General features: G+C 42.4%; 1 protein-coding gene across 4 annotated transcripts in view; it reads left to right on the top strand.

The window, feature by feature from the left end:
• Positions 1-21,868, top strand: part of smad10a (SMAD family member 10a) — a 32,583-nt gene extending 10,715 nt beyond the window's left edge. Inside the window, exons 3-12 of one of the 4 annotated variants that reach the window (XM_064983588.1) lie at positions 10,626-10,800; positions 12,988-13,011; positions 13,727-13,951; positions 14,288-14,461; positions 14,825-14,947; positions 15,063-15,116; positions 15,206-15,389; positions 15,693-15,861; positions 15,999-16,137; positions 17,507-21,868. In XM_064983588.1, the coding sequence (XP_064839660.1) occupies positions 10,626-10,800; positions 12,988-13,011; positions 13,727-13,951; positions 14,288-14,461; positions 14,825-14,947; positions 15,063-15,116; positions 15,206-15,389; positions 15,693-15,861; positions 15,999-16,137; positions 17,507-17,718 (1,479 nt within the window). In that variant the 3' untranslated portion in view covers positions 17,719-21,868. Of the gene's footprint in view, positions 1-10,625; positions 10,801-12,987; positions 13,012-13,726; positions 13,952-14,287; positions 14,516-14,824; positions 14,948-15,062; positions 15,117-15,205; positions 15,390-15,692; positions 15,862-15,998; positions 16,157-17,506 lie in introns of those variants that run through there. The other 3 variants (XM_064983587.1, XM_064983586.1, XM_064983589.1) reach the window with 3 other exon arrangements.
• The last annotated feature ends 325 nt before the right edge of the window (positions 21,869-22,193 follow it).

Below are 22,193 nucleotides of genomic sequence, written 5' to 3'. Positions count from 1 at the left end.
CTGAGACTATCACAGTGCAGGTGCATTTATACAGAGACTTGATTACACACAGGTGGATTCTATTTATCATCATTACTGATGATCCTCACTGAACTTCTGGAGAGAGTTTGCTGCACTGAAAGTAAAGGGGCTGAATAATTTTGCACGCCCAATTTTTCAGTTTTTGATTTGTTAAAAAAGTTTGAAATATCCAATAAATGTCGTTCCACTTCATGATTGTGTCCCACTTGTTGTTGATTCTTCACAAATAAATACAGTTTTATATCTTTATGTTTGAAGCCTGAAATGTGGCAAAAGGTCGCAAAGTTCAAGGGGGCCGAATATTTTCGCAAGGCACTGTATATTTAGGATCACCTGGAAACACTGACCAACACTTTGGTCCCTACCTTGACAATAATTTTTCACTCACTTAATTCGTTAACATGACAGACAACAATGCATTAAAGGTGCAGCCCACTATATTCCAACTATAGAATTAGAATAATCATTATATTTCCATGATTCCAACAGTTCACCAATTAACTCACCCTAGATTTCCTTGCCCACGTCATGCTGTGTGGCACAGTATGGAAATTATAATAAAAGTGCAGAAAATGCAGAAAATTATATTTGTTTGGATTCAACAGTATAAATGGATATAGCCCATTTTGTATTTATTAAGGATGCTCATTAGCTACTGCCAAGGAAAGTTACTTACATTGTGTCTTCCAACGCCTCTGGTATAATGTCCACTACCGTTCAAAAGTTTAGGGTCACTTAGAAATGTCCTTGTTTTTGAAAGAAAAGCACATTTTTGTCCATTAAAATAACATCAAATTGATCAGAAATAAAGTGTAGACATTGTTAATGTTGTAAATTACTATTGTATCTGGAAATGGCAGATTTTTTATGGCCCATTATCAGCAACCATCACTCCTATGTTCCAATTGCACGTTGTGCTAGCTAATCCAAATGTATCATTTTAAAAGTCTAATTGATCATTAGAAAACCCTTTTGCAATTATATTAACACAGCTGAAAACTGTTGTTCTGATTAAAGAAGCAATAAAACTGGCCTTCTTTAGACTAGTTGAGTATCTGGAGCATCAGCATTTGTGTGTCGATTACAGGCTCAAAATGACCAGAAACAAAGAACTTTCTTCTGAAACTCATCAGTCTATTCTAGCTCTGAGAAATGAAGGCTATTCCATGTGAGAAATTGCTAAGAAACTGAAGATCTCATACAACACTGTGTACTACTCCCTTCACAGAACAGAGCAAACTGGCTCTAACGAGAATAGAAAGAGGAGTGGGAGGCCCCGGTGCACAACTGAGCAAGAGGACAAGTACAATAGAGTGTCTAGTTTGAGAAACTGATGCCTCATAAGACCTCAACTGGCAGCTTCATTAAATAGTACCCGCAAAACACCAGTCTCAACGTCAACAGTGAAGAGGCAACTCCGGGTTGCTGGTCTTCCAGACAGAGTTGCAAAGAAAAAGGCATATCTCAGACTGGCCAATAAAAATAAAAGATTAAGATGGGCAATGGAACACGGACACTGGACAGAGGAAGATTGTTAAAAAAAGTGTTATGGACAGATTAATTTAAGTTTGAAGTGTTCGGATCACAAAGAAGAACATTTGTGAGACGCAGAAAAAATTAAAAGATGTTGGAGGAGTGCTTGACGCCATCTGTCAAGCATGGTAGAGGCAATGTGAGGGTCTGGGTGTGCTTTGGTGGTGGCAAAGTGGGAGATTTGTACAGGGTTAAAGGGATCTTGAAGAAGGAAGGCTGTCACTCCCATTTTGCAACGCCATGACATACCCTGTGGACGGCGCTTATTTGGAGCCAGGTTCCTCCTTCAACAGGACAATGACGCAGAGCACAGCTCCAAATTATGCAATAACTATTTAGGGACTATTTAACTATTTAGGGAGTGGACAGCACAGTCACCAGATCTCAACCCTGTTGCTCTGTTGTGGGAGCAGCTTGACCGTATGGTTCGTAAGAAGTGCCCATAAAGCCAATCCAAATTGTGGGAGGTGCTTCAGGAAGCATGGGGTGAAATCTCTTCAGATTACCTCAACAAATTGACAACTAGAATGCCAAAGGCTGTAATTGCTGCAAATGGAGGATTCTTTGATGAAAGCAAAGTTTGAAGGACACAATCGTTATTTCAATTAAAAATCATTATTTATAACCTTTTCAATGTCCTGACTATATTTCCTATTCATTTTGCAACTAATTTCATGTATGTTTTCATGGAAAACAAGGACATTTCTAAGTGATCCCAAACTTTTGAACGGTAGTGTACATTTTCTTAAGAATTATGACAAATCAGCGACACATTGGTAGGGATTAACTGAGCTGGGCTTGGGTCATTGATAATCATTGTCTCAACGCAGCCTTATAATGCTGTGAAACGATCCAGGAACCCAAATGATTTGGGTGGAAAACAAGCTTTGTTTCAATAAGGTATCTAAATTGTCAATAAATGTTACACCCTCAGAGTTGCAATAGTCACGTAGCCAGCTATGGAAGGCTAAATGTCTGCTGGAATGTTCAAAGCCATGATTTAGGGAGGGCACAGGGCCAGATATTATGGTGTGTTTGTTGGTGTAAATCATAGACCCATTCATAATGTCATTGAATTCCACATGAACTATGATCGACAGAGTTTCCTGCTGCAGGTTTAAAATGTTTTGGCGCATCTTATTGATGACTTGTACTCCGTTTTTATTCCAGTTACTGAGATGTTTCTCGCCATTGAACTGCCCAACACAACGGCCGGAGAAGGGGATGGGGAAATCTGCCCATTCCTAACCCTCACATTAGTGGAACCTTTCACGAGCCCACGAGAAGCAGGATAGTATACGCCTGCAGCTCCTGGCGATAGATCCAGACCTCCCACAGCAGGCAGTGCCCCATCAGATCCAGAGAGATGGAAAGGAGCTGAACTCGACGACAAAGACGCTGCTGGAGTCAGCGTAGTTGGAGTCAGCTCAGCCGTCGCAGACACAGGCAGTCCCAGCGATTAAAAACGCAGGTAGATCAGGCACGAGGGCTGCGAATATCAGTCCTCAGGGTAAGACCCAGATGCAGACAGTTCAAAGTAACAGAAGTTTATTACAAAAACGGGGGGCAGGCAAACAACAGGTCGAGGGCAGGCAGAGGTCAGTAATCCAGAGCAGAGTCCGAAATGTACAGAATGGCAGGCTCAGGGTCAGGGCTGGCAGAATGGTCAAAAAACGGGCAAACTAGAGAGAAAACAACAGGAGTACGGGAAAAACGTTGGTAGGCTTGACGAGACAAGACGAACTGGAAACAGACAAACAGATAACACAGGTATAAATACACAGGGGATAATGGTGCAGATGGGCAACACCTGGATAGGGGTGGAGACAAACACAGGGTGTGACAGCGAAGCTATTCCTCATGATAATCTTCTCCGGACCTCTTGCAGACACTCCAGTTCACTTAGCAGCATGCCGCTGCCTTTGGTTTCCACGTTACTCGTGACATGGGACCAGCGCTGATTGGAACAATCCTCTTGCTGATCTTCGTCTACTCCGCTATAAGATGGAGGATGAGAAGCAGTTGGAGATGACTTCCTTGACAGGCAGGCTCCAGGTAGCACAGGCCATTCGGATAGGGACAGCTGACAAGGCGGGGATACATCCATGAAGCCCGAGTGGCATCCAGCCACAGGTGTTGAGAACGAGAAAGTTTGCGCAGAATTGAAATTTGCTTACTAAGGATAGCCATCTTATTCCTGTAATCCTCCGCAAGCAAACAATTGCTGCACTGTACTCCTGGACAAGAGCATAATAAACACAGCTTCTACCGTGCTGGAAACGTTTGTTAGCTATTCCAGGCGAAGCAGGCTCCATTGCAACCAAGCTAGCTAGCTGGCTAGTTGATAGCAGGTTTTGACACAAACACTTATGAACAAATAAAACAAAATCGAACTTCGAAAACAACTGGACAAAATAACAGGTCGAAGCGCAGGAGGTATATGAATTTGTGATGAGTTCATGGCAGGAAATCGCTTATAATTTATCTGTTGCAACCTAGGGGTCATGAACTACTCAGAAAGCATATTTAGAACTTTTATTATTCAAAAACATAAAATACTGTCAAATACTGGCATTTCATCTTCAATAAATGTGCAAACATTTCTAAAAACATGTTTCACTTTGTCATTATGGAGTATTGTGTGTAGATAAAAAATAAAAAATAATAATTGAATTCTGGCTGTAATACAACAAATCATGGAATAAGTCAAAGGGTATGAATACTTTCTAAAGGCACTGTATATTGACACCTGCAGACTGGTCACCTTTAGCACACATAGAGAAATGTAAGTAGTACACAGTACAGGCCTATTGATCCTCGGCAAAGTGTAAAAAATACAGTAAACCTCAATCTTGCATTATGATTTAATTTGAAACTTGTCTTTAACAATGTTTGATATGAGGAGGCTAACACGACTCAGGATAAGACCCAGATGCAGACACAAGAGGCAGACAGGTTGAATTACAAATGTTTATTACAAACAGGGGGCAGGCAAACGGCAGTTCCAGGGCAGGCAGAGGTCGGTAATCCAAGAAAATGTAAAACAGGGACAGAATGGCAGGCTTAGGGTCAAGGCAGGCAGAATGGTCAGAACTGGGAGGACTAGAAAACAGAAACTAGATATACTGGAATACGGGAGAACACGCTGGAAAGACTTGACAAGACAAACGGGCAATAGACCAACAGAAAACGCAGGTATAAGTACACAGGGGATAATGGGGGGAAATGGGAGACACCCGGTGGGGGGTGGAGACAAGCACAAGGCAGGTGAAACAGATCAGGGTGTGACGGAGCCGATTATTTAACTTGAGTTTAATAAACGGAGCAATACATAAATAGACCATTTATGTATGTCATGCCACATGGTCATATGTAGCCCAATGTGAAATCTCAAGGTTTCTTCCTACCAACTGTAGGGAATTTTTTTTTGCCGCTGTTGCCCTGGTTTTCTCTTTTGAGAGTTAGGCCCCGGTTTCTGTCAAGCACTTGCTGCCAAACACATGTTGGAGATATTCTGCTGAAAGACATGGACATTTCTGAATGATTTGTATGATGACGGAAACCTCTTTTATAGACTATGCCTGTAACGAATGTTGGCTAATGTTACATGGCAACAGTCAAATGATGAGTTGCTAATTTATGCAGATGCAATAAGGTTTCAGTTACTTAAGCCTTGCTAATGGTGGCTAATGCTGCAAAGTTACTAGGCAGCTGACTACTCAATGAGTGTGTGTGTGTGTGTGTGTGTGTGTGTGTGTGTGTGTGTGTGTGTGTGTGTGTGTGTGTGTGTGTGTGTGTGTGTGTGTGTGTGTGTGTGTGTGTGTGTGTGTGTGTGTGTGCGCACCCACGGTGGAACTAGAGAGAGGTAGTTAATTCAATACGCCCTGGCAGAATAAATCCTAACTGCTGAGTGAAGACATCATGCCTCACCTTCTGTGACCTTCTCCCCAACAAAAGAGGGAGGGGAGAGAGCGAAATAGGGAGAGAGAGGGAGAGCTGTGGAGACATAGCTGTGGACTAGATCAGGCTTCAAATGTCTAATGCCTTTGCTCACAGTCACATGTAGATCCATATCCTCTCTTTCTGTCACCCACTCTCCCCTTTTCTGTCTCTCTCTGTCTCTCTTTCTGTCACCCACTCTCCCCTTTTCTGTCTCTCTCTGTCTCTTTCTGTCACCCACTCTCCCCTTTTCTGTCTCTCTCTGTCTCTTTCTGTCACCCACTCTCCCCTTTTCTGTCTCTCTCTGTCTCTTTCTGTCACCCACTCTCTCTCCCCTTCTCTGTCTCTCTTTCTGTCACCCACTCTCCCCTTTTCTGTCTCTCTCTGTCTCTCTTTCTGTCACCCACTCTCCCCTTTTCTGTCTCTCTCTGTCTCTCTCTGTCACCCACTCTCTCTCCCCTTCTCTGTCTCTCTTTCTGTCACTCACTCTCCCTGTCTCTGTCCCTTTTCTCTATCACACACACACACACACACACGCCTGCATGACCGCACGCACGCAGGCACACACACATACAGTGCCTTGCGAAAGTATTCGCCCCCCTTGAACTTTGCAACCTTTTGCCACATTTCAGGCTTCAAACATAAAGATATAAAACTGTATTTTTTTGTGAAGAATCAACAACAAGTGGGACACAATCATGAAGTGGAACGACGTTTATTGGATATTTCAAACTTTTTTAACAAATCAAAAACTGAAAAATTGGGCATGCAAAATTATTCAGTGGGGATGTGGGGATTCTGGGGATGTGCATCTTCAATATGTAACCATTGTTCCTCTTTAGTGCATTTAACAATATGTCGCAAGTAAAAGCCTTGGGTGGCGAGTTGATACAATTCCAAGTCTGGAATGTTAAAACCACCATCAGACTTAAGGAGATGTAAAACTTTCCTTTTTATTCTATGAGTTTTATATCCCCATATAAAGTGACCGAGTATAGATTTTATAATATAGAAACTTTGGGAGCCATGCCATTCTAAAGATGTTTATTCTATCAGTAAGATTTATGGGAAGATTGTTCCATTTAAATAGATCTGCTTTCATGTTGTTGAGTAATGGGATAAAGTTAACTTCTTGACGCACCCATCCCTTTAGTGGGATCATTTTCATCAACACCCCCTGAATTGCAACGCGCCAAATTCAAATTAAATTACTAAAAATATTTAATTTTCATGAAATCACAAGTACAATATAGCAAAACACAGTTTAGCATGTTGTTAATCCACCTGGCGTGTCAGATTTCAATACAGCTTTTCGGTGAAAGCATAACAAGCATTTATGTAAGAACATCTCTCTCAGTAGACAAAATAGTAGATTGGTCACGAAAGTCAGAAAATCAATAGATTAAATTGCTTACCTTTGATGATGTTTGGATGTTTGCACTCACAAGACTCCCAGTTACACAATAAATGTTCCTTTTGTTCCATAAAGATAATTTTTATATCCAAAATACCTCCATTTGTTTGGCGCGTTATGTTCAGAAATCCACAGGCTCGAGCGGTCACGACATCGCAGACGAAAATTCCAAATAGTATCCGTAATGTCCACAGAAACATGTCAAATGTTTTTTTATAATCAATCCTCAGGTTGTTTTTAAAATATATAATCAATAATATATCAACCGGGACTGTCACTTTTTCAAAAGGAGAGGGAGAGACAATGGCTGGCCCACTCTGTTGCGCAAACAAAACTCTGCGAACACCCAGCTATCCACTGACGCGATGTTATCTTTCTCGCTCATTTTTCAAAATAAAAGCCTCAAACTATGTCTAAAGACTGTTGATACCTTGAGGAAGCCATAGGAAAAGGAATCTCGTTGATATCCTTTTTAAATGGAGGCAAGGCATCCAAAGGAACAGAGAGCTTTTAGGAAAAACAGCACTTCTGGGTTTGATTTTACTCAGGTTTTCGCCTGCAATATCAGTTCTGTTATACTCACAGAAAATATTTTGACAGTTTTGGAAACTTTAGAGTGTTTTCTATCCTAATCTCACAATTATATGCATATTCTAGTTTCTGGGGCTGAGAAATAGGCAGTTTCAAATGGGTATGTCTTTTAGCCAAAAACCAAAATACTGCCCCCTACACGCAAAAGGTTAAAAGCATCCCAAATTATGTCAGGGGTCGGCTTTTCTCTGTCCTCTATGTCTCCATTTGTAATGGTAAAGGTTTAAAAAAAAATGTTTACGTATTTAATACATTTCGGGTCTTGGAGATGTGCTCTGTTCAGTCTCTGTCATGCCCTGATCTGTTTCACCTGTCCTTGTGCTTGTCTCCACCCACCTCCAGGTGTCACCCATCTTCCCCATTATCCCCTGGGTACTTATACCTGTGTTTTTTGTCTGTCTGTGCCAGTTTGTTTTGTTCATTCAAACCTACCAGCGTTTCCCTTGCTCCTGTCTTTGCTGCAGTCCATGTTTTCTAGTTTCCCGGTTTTGACCTTTCCTGCCTGCCCTGACCCTGAGCCTGCCTGCCTGCCATCCTGTACCTTAGCTTCTACTCTGGATTACCAACCTCTGCCTGACCTGACCCTGAGCCCGCCTGCTGTTCCACTGCCTTACACCATCTCTAGATCATTGACCCCTGCCTGCCTCGACCTGTCGTTTGCCTGCCCCTGTTTAAAGAATAAACATTTGTTTCTTCAACACTGTCTGCTTTTGGGTCATACCTTAAAACGTGATAGTACGAACTGGCCATGACTGACCCAGAAAACTAGTACCAGCTCCGCGATGCCATCTCCTCTCAAGGAGCCTCCATTGGTAGGCACGAAGGGTTGCTTCGCGGTCTGATGGAAGGGTTCTAGAACGTGGCCGAACGTCACAACTTAGCATTGGACACATTGCGGGAGCAATTCCGTGGGCTGTCTACTAGACAGCCTACCCTCAGTAGCCCGGCTGGTAGCAGCTCCATCACTCCGGTTTCCCGGGAACTCCACTTACCTCCCCCGGAGCGCTTTGATGGAGAGTCGGGCACCTGTCAGTGTTTTCTCGTCATGGAGTTGCAGCCTTCCTCCTTCCTTTTGTCCGGGAGGGCCCTCCCCTGGGCTATGGCCGTTTGGGAACAACAGTCTGGAGGGTTTCGCGGCGGAGGTGAAAAATGTCTTAGAGGCTCCGGTGTCTGGGAGAGAGGCTACCTGGAAGTTACTCCAGCTTCGGCAGGACTCTCTCAGTGTAGCAGACTATGCGGTGGATTTCCACACGCTAGCAGCGGAGGGTGCCTGGAACCCGGAAGCGCTGTTCGACACATTCCTGCACGGATTATCGGAGGAAGTAAAGGACGAGCTTGCAGCCCGGGAACTACCGACGGATCTCGACTCACTCATTGCCTTATTCATCCGGATCGATGGACGGCTGCGGGAATGTAGGAGGGAGAAGAAGTCTGATTGCGGTTGAACGGGTACGCAGACTTACCACCCAGAGTTGTCTGTATTGTGGTACTGCCGGTCATTATGTGTTTACCTGTCCCTTCAAGAGACCTAGCTCATTTGTAGGAATGAGTACTCTGGTGTGTCTTAAGGACAATTTTGCTTCTCCCCTTTCTCGCCCCCCTCTCCATGCCACCCTGCTGTGGGGGTACCTGTTCAAGTCTCTCCAGATACTCATAGACTCGGGGGCTGATTTGAGACTTATGGACGTTACCCTGGCGTCCGAGGTGAGTATCCCCACTCGACCTCCATTCCCATGGATGTTAGAGCACTGGAAGGGCGCTCTATAGGCCGGGTCACCCACCATACCAACCCCGTCAACCTACGAGTGTCGGGAACCACAATGAGACGATCCAATTCCTGCTAATTGAGTCTCCGCAGGTTCCCGTGGTATTGGAATTCTCTTGGCTCTAGTGTCACAATCCCTCGATTGACTGGTCTATTAGTGCCATCATGGTCTGGAGCCCGTTCTGCCACACTCATTTCCTGAAGTCTGCTCTGCCTGCCCAGGGACGCCTTCCGCTAGCCATGCGGAGTACCAGGACCTCCGGGAGGGGTTCAGTAAGGCCCGGGCGACTTCGCTTCCACAACACTGACCGGTATCCAAGAAGGTCAAGCAAGATGCGTTTGCCTGCTCTGTTAAAATAATAAACTTTAGTTTCTTCAACACTGTCTGCACCTCTCCATATTCTGTCGCGAAGTGTATTTTATTGCTGTCTGTCTAACTTGTCGAATGTGTGATTTAGATCACCTGCTAAAATACTAGTTCCTGTCTGGATTTGATCGAATATAGCTTGAATTCTATCTAAAACACCAGATTTGCCCCAGGGGGATATACAATGAAATCAAGTTATATTTGTCACCATGAAAGGTACAATTCAACATTAGAAAGCAGCCTTTTTGGTCCGTGTTCTGAGGTATAATGGAAAAGGGTTCTTATTTATCAGGATGCCTACACTTTTCAAGAAGTTAAATGAAAATGATTATATTAAGTGCCAAATAAAGTAACAGGGTTGACCCGTAACAGGGTTGAAGTTTTCATCTTAAATCAGTCAAATCAGCATATGTGCAAAAACATTTTTTTTATGCCCCCATGCAGTCTATTTTAATTTAAATAATAAATAATCTATGTATGTCTAATAAATCACTATGTGTTTATTTCATGAAAATAACTCCAAATATATTAGCTATTTATTTCCCGGAGCCTCCTTTTGCCTTTGAAATGTTCAGTCTCATCATGTGGGCGTGTTGATACAATTTTTATATATTTACATACACAGCCCTGATTGGCGGATAAGATTGTCTAGACTCTAAAGCCTACTCCACTTACCCCTTCAATGTAGGAGGATACATATGCAAATAAAAGGTCATTGGTCAGAATAATCAGATCAGATTGCAATGTCATGATGTGGGCCAAAAACTCCATCCCACCCGAACAGGCTGAAATTCCGAGCCTAAAAAAGAGTGTTATTTCAAACTCATGGTGTGGAAATATCATTAAAAAATAAGTAAAATCTAGTTTTTGACTGCAATGCCTCTTTTAAAAAATGTCTAGCCCAGTTAAGAGATGTAACATAAACCCATATACTAGTTTTGATCGAATAGGGCCTTGTATCACTAACTCTCTCTCCACCCTCCCCCTCACTCCAGGTTGCAGGGAGGAAAGGCTTCCCCCATGTGATCTACGCTCGATTATGGCGCTGGCCAGACCTACACAAGAATGAGCTAAAGCACGTCAAGTTCTGCCAATACGCCTTCGACCTCAAATATGACAATGTGTGTGTCAACCCTTACCACTATGAGAGAGTGGTTTCGCCCGGCATTGGTAGGTCTGCTCAACAGCTTAATGGGATAGTTCACCTTATATTGCTTAATGCCTAATGGTGCAGATGTTTCTGATATGTACTGTAAATACTATGTTTTCTGTCATAACATTACAAATATTACAGTAGCTAGGTTTCAATCCAACTGGCGACAGATTTTCATGCAAGTTTTCTAAAATCCGCTTAACAGGAGATTTATTTCCATCAAATGGACTTTTTGTGGATAAAAATCTCTGCGTGATGAAATTCCCATGTACATAATAAAAAATACAAGTTAAATGGGTTTGCAACGGATTTTCAATTCTACTGATGGTTTAGTCAAACCAAAAAAAGTTGTGCCCACTCTGGTCTTGGCACTTGTGCTCTAGCCAACAACTTGCAGATACAGTGCGGGTAGGCTACCTACATGATGAGATTATTATGGATAAGAGCGAGATTATTTTTATTTGACAAATGGCAGCCAAGCATCGATCATCATGTCACCAGAATTAGACCCTCAATATTTATTGGAAAGTAGAATCAAGCTCATCACCGTGCACTTTCACCACCCTGTGAAGTTCATCATAATTTATTTAATCTGTAGCCTAATAATCTGCAAGCTTTCCCGAGTCGTAGTGGGAGGACCACACAACATATCACAGCGTGACTTCCCAAGTTTACTTCCATGTGATGGTTATTGTACACTACATTACCAAAAGTACATGGACACCTGCTCGTCTAACATCTCATTCCAAAATGATGGGCATTAATATGGAGTTGGTCCCCACTTTGCTGCTTTAACAGCCTCCACTCTTCTGGGAAGGCTTTCCATTAGATGTTGGAACATTGCTGCAGGGACTTGCTTCAGGTCGGGCACTGTTGTTGGGCGATTAGGCCTTGTCGGTGTTCCAATTCATCCCAAAGGTGTTCGACGGGGTTGGACCTCGACTTGTGCACGGCGGCATTGTCATGCTGAAACAGGAAAGGGCCTTCCCCAAACTGTTGCCACAAAGTTGGAAGCACAGAATCTTCTAGAATGTCAGTGTATGCTGTGGCATTAAGATTTCCCTTCACTGGAACTAAGGGGCCTAGCCTGAACCATGAAAAACAGCCCCAGACCATTGTTCCACCTCCACCAAGCTTTACAGTTTGCACAATGCAATGGGGCAGGTAGCATTCTCCTGACATCCGCCAAACTCAGATTAGTCGGTCGGACTGCCAGATAGTGAAGAGTGATTCATCACTCCGGAGAACGCGATTTTACTTCTCCAGAGTCCAATGGCGGTGAGCTTTACACCACTCCAGTCAACACTTGGCATTGCGCATGGTGATCTTATGCTTGTGTGTGGCTGCTCGGCCATGAAAACCCTTTTCATGCAGCTCACGACGAACAGTTCTTGTGCTGATGTTGCTTCCTGAAGAACAGACGCTTTTTATGCACTACGTGCTTCAACACTCGGCGGCCCTGTTCTGTGAGCTTGTGTGTCCTACCACTTCGCGGCTGAGCCGGTGTTGCTCCTAGACGTTTCCACTTCACAATAATATCACTTACAGTTGACCGGGGCAGCTCTAGCAGGGCAGAAATTTGACAAACTGACTTGGAAAGGTGGCATCCTATGACGGTGCCACTTTGAATGTCACTGAGCTCTTCAGTAAGGCCATTCTACTGCCAATGTTTTTTCTATGGAGATTGCATGGCGGTGTGCTCGATTTTATAAACATGTCCACAACAGGTGAAATCCACTAATTTGAAGAAATGTCCACATACTTTTGGCCATATCAATATTTTGTATAAAAGCGCTTCCACCGCCATTTCTCACATAATTAATTTTACCGACACAAAAAGATCCCACCTCGTGTAGTGTATTTTTTAAAATGTTTACATATGGAAAGTTTACCGACATTTGCTGTTTCCATCAGGCCGGTCGTGGCATTTTTTATGTAACATACTTTACTTTACTCGCATAAAGATATTTATTTATGTGAATGATATTTGGACTTCATCAGAATTTGAATTAATTACAAATGATAAGCATATCATTGCAGTGAAATTGCAGACATTTACCCCCTATTTTCTCTCTCGTATTCTCTCTTTTTCTTTCTTTCTTTCTTTCTTTCTTTCTTTCTTTCTTTCTTTCTTTCTTTCTTTCTTTCTTTCTTTCTTTCTTTCTTTGCTCCCCCCTCCTTCTTTCTTTTGTTCTCTTTCAAAGTTGGTCTCAGTCTCCAAAATACAGGTGAGTGCACTATCACAGTACTCAGGAATTTACTGCAGGCTTGTTAAGTATAACAGTATTATTTTCTCTTCATCTACAAACATTCCTCTTTCCCTTCAGCCCTATACCCTTTTCATACTATAGAGCCTAGCCACAACAAGCCAAGCTGCACTGTGCTGGTCTGGTTAAGAATCCACCATAGTTGCTGGAACTGTGCTGGAAAGGACAATGTGAAAAGAAAATATCCAAGCCAGCAACTTATGGTTCGGCTTGGCACAATAGTGTGAAAAGAGTACTATTGTGGTATGCCCATGTCTCACTGGCTTGGATGCCAGACTGTTTCTGCATTCATCAATTCTTTATAGTTACCCAGCCAAAAATGACTTGTATTCATTACAAAGCATTGCACTTTTTAATGTTTATAATTGCATAAATGCATTTACAATGCATTACACACAGGTGGTTGATACAGGTGTTCTTCCTGTTAATACAGGTGGTTAATGCATTACACACTGGTGGCTAATATACTTTATGCTATTTTATGCTAAAATCTTTATTTTATTCTACTGAGCTATTTACTTTATATTTGTATTGTAATATTGTATTATTTCTTATTGTTGTTGCATTGTCGCGAAGGAACCTGCAAGTAAGCATTTTGTTGGACGGTGTATATGTGTATCCCGTACGCCTAATAAAACTTGAAACTAATAACAATGTTATACCATGTTGTTGGTAGCCCTCTCTCCTCTAGGCCCCCCTGGGAGGCTGATCAAGGAGGAGTATATTCATGACTGTATCCAGATGGATATGCCACCAGGCATATCCCCCCACCCAGGGGCGCTCAAGCTACAGCCTCCGGACCACTACGGCCAGCCACTCCCGCCTCTGCAACTCCCGCCGGAACCGCAGCGGGCCCCTCTGCCCATCACCCTCTACCCCAACATGCCCCTCTCGCCCACAGGTAAGACCAATAGGAGTTTTACTCCCATCCAACATAATAACGGGAGCTGGACAAAAATAAGTTACAATACGTAGAAAAAATGGAATGTCTGCTCCTGTTTGCTGCTCCCTAAGGTGATCTTTTAATAAAGCTTAGGGGATTGTTTGACAGATAGGTGTTAACAAAGATGTCCACAAGTGTTCTGTTTCTATGGGTGTCACTGCGTCATCCTGTTTTGTGACATTTGTTTATCGATTGCTGCCTACCTATTGATATTGACAACACCTGGTAGCTCTTCATGTGTGTGTGTGTGTGTGTGTGTGTGTGTGTGTGTGTGTGTCTCTCTCTCCTCTCTAGTGTCCGGCTCTATGCTGCCTCTCCAGGGAGGTCACAGTGAGGGGCTCCTACAGATAGCCTCTCCTCAGGGTCAGGTCATGACCCCTATGACCCCCACGCCGCCCCCCTCCACCCCAACACACGGGCTGCCACACGGGCCACCGCAGAACCCCCAGCCACCCCAGCCCCCGCCTGGTCAGAATGGATACAACAGCTCCAAACACACACAGTCACAGGCTGCGTTCCACAGTTAGTACTGCCATATGGTTCACACACACACACACACACACACACACACACACACACACACACACACACACACACACACACACACACACACACACACACACACACACACACACACACACACACACATACACACACACACAAACACTCAGGGAGCCAAACACAATTCATTTAAACGGCATGATAAATCATCATACTGTATTTGGAAACTGTAAAAAAATTTTTTTGTAAAAATGCGAAATGGTAGTTTGCCAGATTTATGGCTTGAGCTTGTGCCTGTTGTTAATTTGTATTTATTGTTTTGTAATTCAGCAACTTGGACAGGTAGTAGCACAGCCTCCTACACTCCTGTGGGACCCCAACAACAGAATGGGCGTGGCCACCAACAGCCTCCTCTCCACCATCCAAACAGCTTCTGTAAGTTTGGCAGTTACAGTAAGTCACAATATGCCCAAAATGTGTCTGTATGTCTTCTGAGGTGCTTTTTTGGGGGACACTTAGGAATAGTGTATGTTTGGTTACCTGTGTCGTTTCCTTGTTCACCTTCTAGGGTCTCAGCATCATGGCTCAGCCTCATTTCCTCCCCCTGTGTCCAATCATCCAGGTAAGACAACATATATGTACAGTATATATAGATGTATAGATGCAAACGCATGCACGCCCACTCTGCTAACCACATTATTGTCTGTGCAGGGCCAGAGTTCTGGTGCTCCATCTCCTACTTTGAAATGGATGTGCAGGTGGGGGAGATGTTCAAGGTGCCGGCTAGCTGCCCGGTGGTGACGGTGGACGGCTACGTGGACCCCTCAGGGGGCGACCGCTTCTGTCTGGGCCAGCTAAGCAACGTCCACCGCACCGACGCCAGCGAAAGAGCCAGGTCTGTGCTCCTCTAGTGCCATCTCTATATCAATAAGCATGTTAGTTCCTACCTTGCCACAAATGTCTATTTTGAATGTGTCTGTTGAAATGTTGATTGGTATACCTATGCCTTTGTGTAAACTGTGTATATGCGTATATCTCTCATTCATAATCATGCCATGCCTTGTCTCTATCTGTTTGTACCTGTGGCAGAAGACCCATTGTAGCAAAATGTGACTTCTGTTATTGACTGAAATATAACACTTTAATACAACTATATTCACTTGTACTCATTATCTTGATCTCTCCCTCTCTCTCACAGGTTGCACATAGGTAAAGGAGTGCAGCTGGAGTGTCGTGGCGAGGGAGATGTGTGGATGCGCTGTATGAGCGACCACGCCGTGTTTGTGCAGAGCTACTACTTGGATCGAGAGGCAGGTAGAGCGCCAGGCGACGCAGTACACAAGATCTACCCCGGCGCCTACATCAAGGTGAGAAACACAATGACCTCTGTTTGTTCTCTTTGCAGTTGTTTGTCCTCTTGATGACCTTCTCCCAATAGGAGTTTGACTGGACGCTGATGTCTCTCTGTAGGTGTTCTGACATCAGACTGTTCTGTCCTCTGTAGGTGTTTGACCTGAGACAGTGTCACAGGCAAATGCAGCAGCAGGCAGCTACAGCGCAGGCAGCGGCAGCAGCTCAGGCTGCCGCCGTGGCAGGCAACATCCCTGGGCCAGGTAGCGTTGGAGGCATAGCCCCTGCAGTCAGTAAGTACAATATATGAGATGCACAGGCTTAGTGTGTTTTATTTTCATATTTTTCCAATTAGGCTATTGTGAATTTATAGCCTCTGTTGAAGTGGTATTCTTTTGATGTCACACCCTGGCCTTAGTTTTCTTTGTTTTCTTTATTATTTTGGTTAGGTCAGGGTGTGACATGGGGTTTTTATGTGTTTTGTCTTGTCTAGGGGTTTGTATGTTTCCTGTGTCAGTGTTTCTGCTACACGGGACTGTTTCATTGCTAGTTCACTTTATTATTTTGTTTATGTGTTCATGTTCAGTTTTTCTTATTAAAAACCATGGACACCTACCACGCTGCATATTGGTCCGATTCTTGTTTCACCTCTTCAGAGGAAGAGGAGGAAATCTGCCGTGACATTTGAATGAGAATGGGTCCAAGTATTGACCCATGTGGGACACCACATTTGTCTTCTAATTTATACCTCATAGGAATGGGCACAGTTATTCAAATATTTTAATATCCAAACGGACGTTAGTATTCGATTACTTGAAGGAGTATTAATTTTTTTGGTAAAAAAAATAAATATAGCCCTATTTTAACAATGAAGGCTTTTTCTCAATTAAATAAAATGATCTATGTGACAATGCTACACACAAAGATATACCATGACATGTTATATGCTTCATTTAATAAAACAACAAACAAAAGTCGTACCTTATAGCCTATACAGGTTATACACGTGGTGTAGCTTGTTGTTGTTGTTGTCAGTGACTTCATGTGTAGCAAGTGAAGTGGGAGATTTCCAATCACCACCAAATGGAATTACAATTACGGAATTAAGTTGGCTAAATGAGAAGTAGAAGGCTACAATGATCAACCAACAGGTAGGCTGTTGTTTAATATGAATGGAGTTGTTGTAGATAAGGACAGGGAGAGCAGCAAAATAGCCTCAATTAGCCTTGCTACTTTATCTAGCTAGCTGGCTAACTTAGCTGGCTACTGTAGCTAGCTAGCATCTTTACATTGATTTGATGCAGTCAAGACAGGTACTACCAGATGGTATGATAAATCACCTATAAAGAGACAAGTTTGTCTAACAGCGCGAGTCGGTTTGGCTACTTTTTTCTCTCCCTCCATACCACACGCATGGACTGTCACACACACAGGCCCCTGCTCCTCTTCTGCCGATTCAACAAACAAGCAGTGCGCAGCGCACTGGCTCTCTCCCAAGTCACACAAGCAATTCCACATGAAGTTTCCAAATCATTTATGTTTTCTTCAAAAAAAACTATATTTTGACTATCTGGATATCCGAGAGAAAAATCGTGATATTATTTGAATAGTGAAATCATTTAAAATGCCCATCCCTAATACCTCACTTCCTCTTTCTTCCAGGTCTTTCTGCAGCAGCAGGGATAGGTGTAGACGACCTCCGGAGGCTGTGTATCCTGCGGCTGAGCTTTGTGAAGGGCTGGGGCCCTGACTACCCCCGGCAGAGCATCAAACATACCCCCTGTTGGGTGGAGGTACACCTCCACCGGGCTCTGCAGCTGCTGGACGAGGTACTACACACCATGCCCTTGGCCGACCCAGGACCTGCTAACTGAGTAAAAGGAAAGAGGATCAGTTAAAAATCCATACTGGGTTAAAAACGTACAATCTCACACACGCACACACACACACACACACACACACACACACACACACACACACACACACACACACACACACACACACACACACACACACACAGCAGTAAAAATTTATGTTTTTGTCATACCCGTGATATGCTGTCAGCCAATCAGCATTCAGGGCTCGAACCACCCAGTTTATAAAGGCTGATACAGATTGATACATGCACATACAACCACATGCATGTTTCTGTTCTATATAACGCACACAATGTAGAGCTACTCAAAGCCCCACAAGGGCTATCCTCGATCTCTCCGTCACACACAGACACACACTCAAGCAGCCAACAATTACTGCACTCTCCTTAACCACTTGTACTGTCTCCCACACGCCCATGCAACCACTAACCAAACCTGTGGGCATGCAGATATAAAACTACTGATGTCCTGATCATTCTTTCCATGTTTTGTGAACATTAATTATTGTTTCACAGCACAAACACTACAAAGCAGCCTTGACCCCTGAATTACCTTTCATTGAGGTTCTATATTATAGTATAAACAGGTAACATTAGTGAAAATGTATAGTAATGTATGTTTATTCTTCTATTCTCTACAGAAATAGAAATGCACTGTAGAAATCTAGGGATGCTTTTCAGAGATCCAGTGTTCTGACATGATACAAGCACTTTAGTACTCCTCAAATGCACACACAATCCACACTTGCTCATTTCCTTCTTACATGTACACACACACACACACACACACACACACACACACACACACACACACACACACACACACACACACACACACACACACACACACACACACACACACACACACACACACACACACACACACACACACACACATCAGAAATCCAGAGATGACCCAAACCCAGGCGGACTAAAGATCTTGACCTAAATAACTCATGAACAATTTGTCAAACACAAATCTCACACTACAAAATCAGATTTGGATTCGGATGTTAACCTAGAAGATGTACAGGGTTTTTGGTAAATCCAGACCAATAGAACAGATGCTTTATATCAGTGATTAGAACCTGGGTCACAGAACCAAAATGTCTCGGAACTGTGAAGAACACCAGAGTGATGGAACCAGCGTCCTAATTAATCTAGCCAGCCATCCTTTTGTCATCTCTGTGTGTGTGTTGTGTTCTCCTGTGTGTGGATCTCAACTCAAATAGTTAGTCATTCTTATCTTGTTAGCCCTATAATAACACAGGGCACTTTTCTCAAGCTAATTTATTTTCTTACCAAAAGGTGAAAAAAGCCAAAAAAATGTAAGCTTTAAAATAGTGGTGTGGGTATTTGTGATGAAGCAGTACAGTGTATGTAACCAAACAGTTTGCCACACTGCGGAACTCACCAAAGCCAGAATACCTCATGATAACAGTGTAAACCCACAGTTTGTCTTTCAGCCAAAACCTCAGACGCTCAGTATTTTCTCTTGTAAGTTCCTCCTTAAGGCGTCCGCATGCTTCCCAGCCGAAACAGTTTGTGCATATATTATGACAACATTTTGTGAGGTTTCTGTTTGTTTTGGACTTCGGTAAAGAGTTTTTTCAGCTGTTCGGGTACACAAATGTTTTTCTCGAGGCCAGCCGACGTTCAGGAGCCGAAGTCTGTGCTCTGATATCGGAGTAAATAGTCCGAGTAAATTTACGAACGCATGGTTGTCACTCAATGAGAAACGACTTGTTTTCATGCTAAATGTTTCCTTGAGAAATACTGCACCTTAGTTAGATGTAAAATTCCACGACTAAGATCTCCCATGCAAAAATGTCAAAATGAATGACAGATTTCTTGAGTTATCTTAGATTCATTCTAACTTCTGAGGAAGTGTATACTGGGCAAACAGTACGATTGACACTTTTTTCTCATTTTTCAAGGGAGTATGCGATCACACTCTTTCGGTTCGCCTAGCCAACTTTGGCTAGCCGTCAGCCGAACTGAAGCATGCTGACGCCTTTAAAGCCTCATATCACACTATGCCTTTCACCAAATTAATATACGATGGAATATGGAATAGACCCACAATGAAGCCTTGGGGAACACCAAGACATGATCCCGGCAGTTATACAGTAGTTATTAGGCTTTAAAAGTTGAAATCCAGTGACTCGTGGGAATAATGTTTTGAGAAGAAACCCAACACAACTTGTAAAAATATAATTGTAATAGGATGCCCCAACTTTGGATACAATGATTAATTCTCAATCAGTTTAAATTAGGCCATAATAAAATCACGTATACTGTGACAAAATATTAAGAACACCGTCCTAATACTGAGTTGCACCCCCTTTTACCCTCAGAACAGCCTGAACTCGCACGGACATTAGCTCTACAAGGTGTCAAAAGTGTTCCACAGGGATGCTGGCCCATATTGATTCCAATGCTTCTCTCAGTTGTGTCAAGTTGACTTGATGTCTTTTGGGTGGTGGACCATTATTGATACGCACAGTAAACTGCAGGTGTCCTTAATGTTTTGTACACTCAGTGTAGGTCACTTTGGAAAACATCAAATGTATCTTTGGAATGAAATATAACTTTCCTTTGCATTCATTTCAATCAGGTACCCTAGTTTTGGTAACGATCAACCTCAAGCCTACTGAAGTGCAAGTTATGACCGATGTTCTAACATTGATGCATAATACGACATGCAAGCTCATCATTTAAGACAGCAGCCGGAAGAAGTAGGCTAGGCTTCATGATGTTGCGTTGAAAAACCTGGACTGAATGCAAACCGTCACTCTATCCAGGGGCAGGAACATGAGTGCTTTTATTGGCTCCTTCCTGTGCTCTGGTGCATTTGATACATGTGCCTTTCCGTTCTCCAAGTCAGGCTGTTTAGGGATGTACTTCACAGATGCTAGGGTTTATGTCGTCCATAAGTGGGACATCTCCAAAGCATGACAATTTCATCCAGTTGGAATGTAATTTCTACTAAGCCTACATGTTGGCAACATACCCTATGCTCAAGGTCAAAAAGGTAAATTCTTTCCCCCATAGTTATCAAATCAGAGGTGTCCATTTATAATCACTGTTTGTGATTTGTGCTTTTAGTTTTGGTCAAAGTAGATGATACCCCTCACAGTGGATTGTAACACAGACAATACTTTGTCTTCCTTTGTCTGTAGATATACAGTACCATGATATATGGGTTGTCATATCGATAGGTTTATCCCTTCTGTTGAGTGTGTTGGTTGGGTGGGAAATGGAAATGGAAAATAACACAGCTCAGGTGCTTTGTACACGTCACTGAGTTTTGCTGACCAATTTGGGCAATGCAGCAATAAGAAGTGAAACGTGTTGAGCTCAACAGCCCCTGAGTTAGATTGAGCACAACATATAGTGGTTCCCTCAGGTACTGTGTTACAGCTCCATTGTAGGTGTTATTACATAACACTTTATTATTGCATCAGGCTGGTTTTGGATTAATACTGTTTGACAGTTATAACTCAACTATCCATATAGCCCTTGTGGTGTTATTTAGCCTTGCTGAAATATTATGTTACTAAGGTGTCTAATGGAATTGGAAAACTTGTTGCCCTTTGAAACTGCCCATGCACTCCACACACCTATGTCACAATTGATTTCATTATTTGTCACTTAGGCTCCACGTGTCTGGGAGTGTTACGTATTCAGGGATGAAGAGAGGTTTAAAACTATTGTTGCTCCATCTATGGCTCTGCTTATCATAGTGCTATATCTACCCAACTACATTTCTACTCAACCAATGCTTTAACCATTGAAAATAGGGTTGCAAAGCTACCTGTAGTTTACCAAAGTTACCAGAATCCTTAGTAATTTTGGTAATTAACAGAAAATATATGGCAATCTATTGTAACTTTGGTCATTTATACTTGATTAACTTTAAAAACATTTTTATTCATATATAGTATTCCTGTTTCTTTACATCTGTATCCATATTGTCCATGAGTTTCTTGTATATAGACCATACGGTTCAAGAGAAAATAGTCTTATTAATGAAAAATCAACAATGGCATTATTTAGATTTAACTCTGCAACTCTTCCAACTATTGACTTTTGTTTTACAACCGCCACCAGTTTGATGCAAAAACATTGACAACAAATACATATTGACATAGTAAAATATATATATATATATATATATATATATATATATATATATATATATATATATATATATATATATATATATATATATATATATACACTACCAGTAAAAAGTTTTAGAACATCTCCTCATTCAAGGGTTTTTCTTTATTTTTTTACTATTTTCTACATTGCAGAATAATTGTGAAGACATCAAAACTATTAAATAACAAATATGGAATCATGTAGTAACCAAAAAATTGTTAAACGCATGAAAATATATATTATATTTGAGATTCTCAAATAGCCACCATTTGCCTTGATGACAGCTTTGCACACTCTTGGCATTCT

This window comes from Oncorhynchus masou, chromosome 13, assembly GCF_036934945.1.
Source record: "Oncorhynchus masou masou isolate Uvic2021 chromosome 13, UVic_Omas_1.1, whole genome shotgun sequence".
In the NCBI taxonomy this organism is placed as follows: domain Eukaryota; kingdom Metazoa; phylum Chordata; class Actinopteri; order Salmoniformes; family Salmonidae; genus Oncorhynchus; species Oncorhynchus masou.
This window is presented reverse-complemented; position numbering and strand designations above follow the sequence as displayed.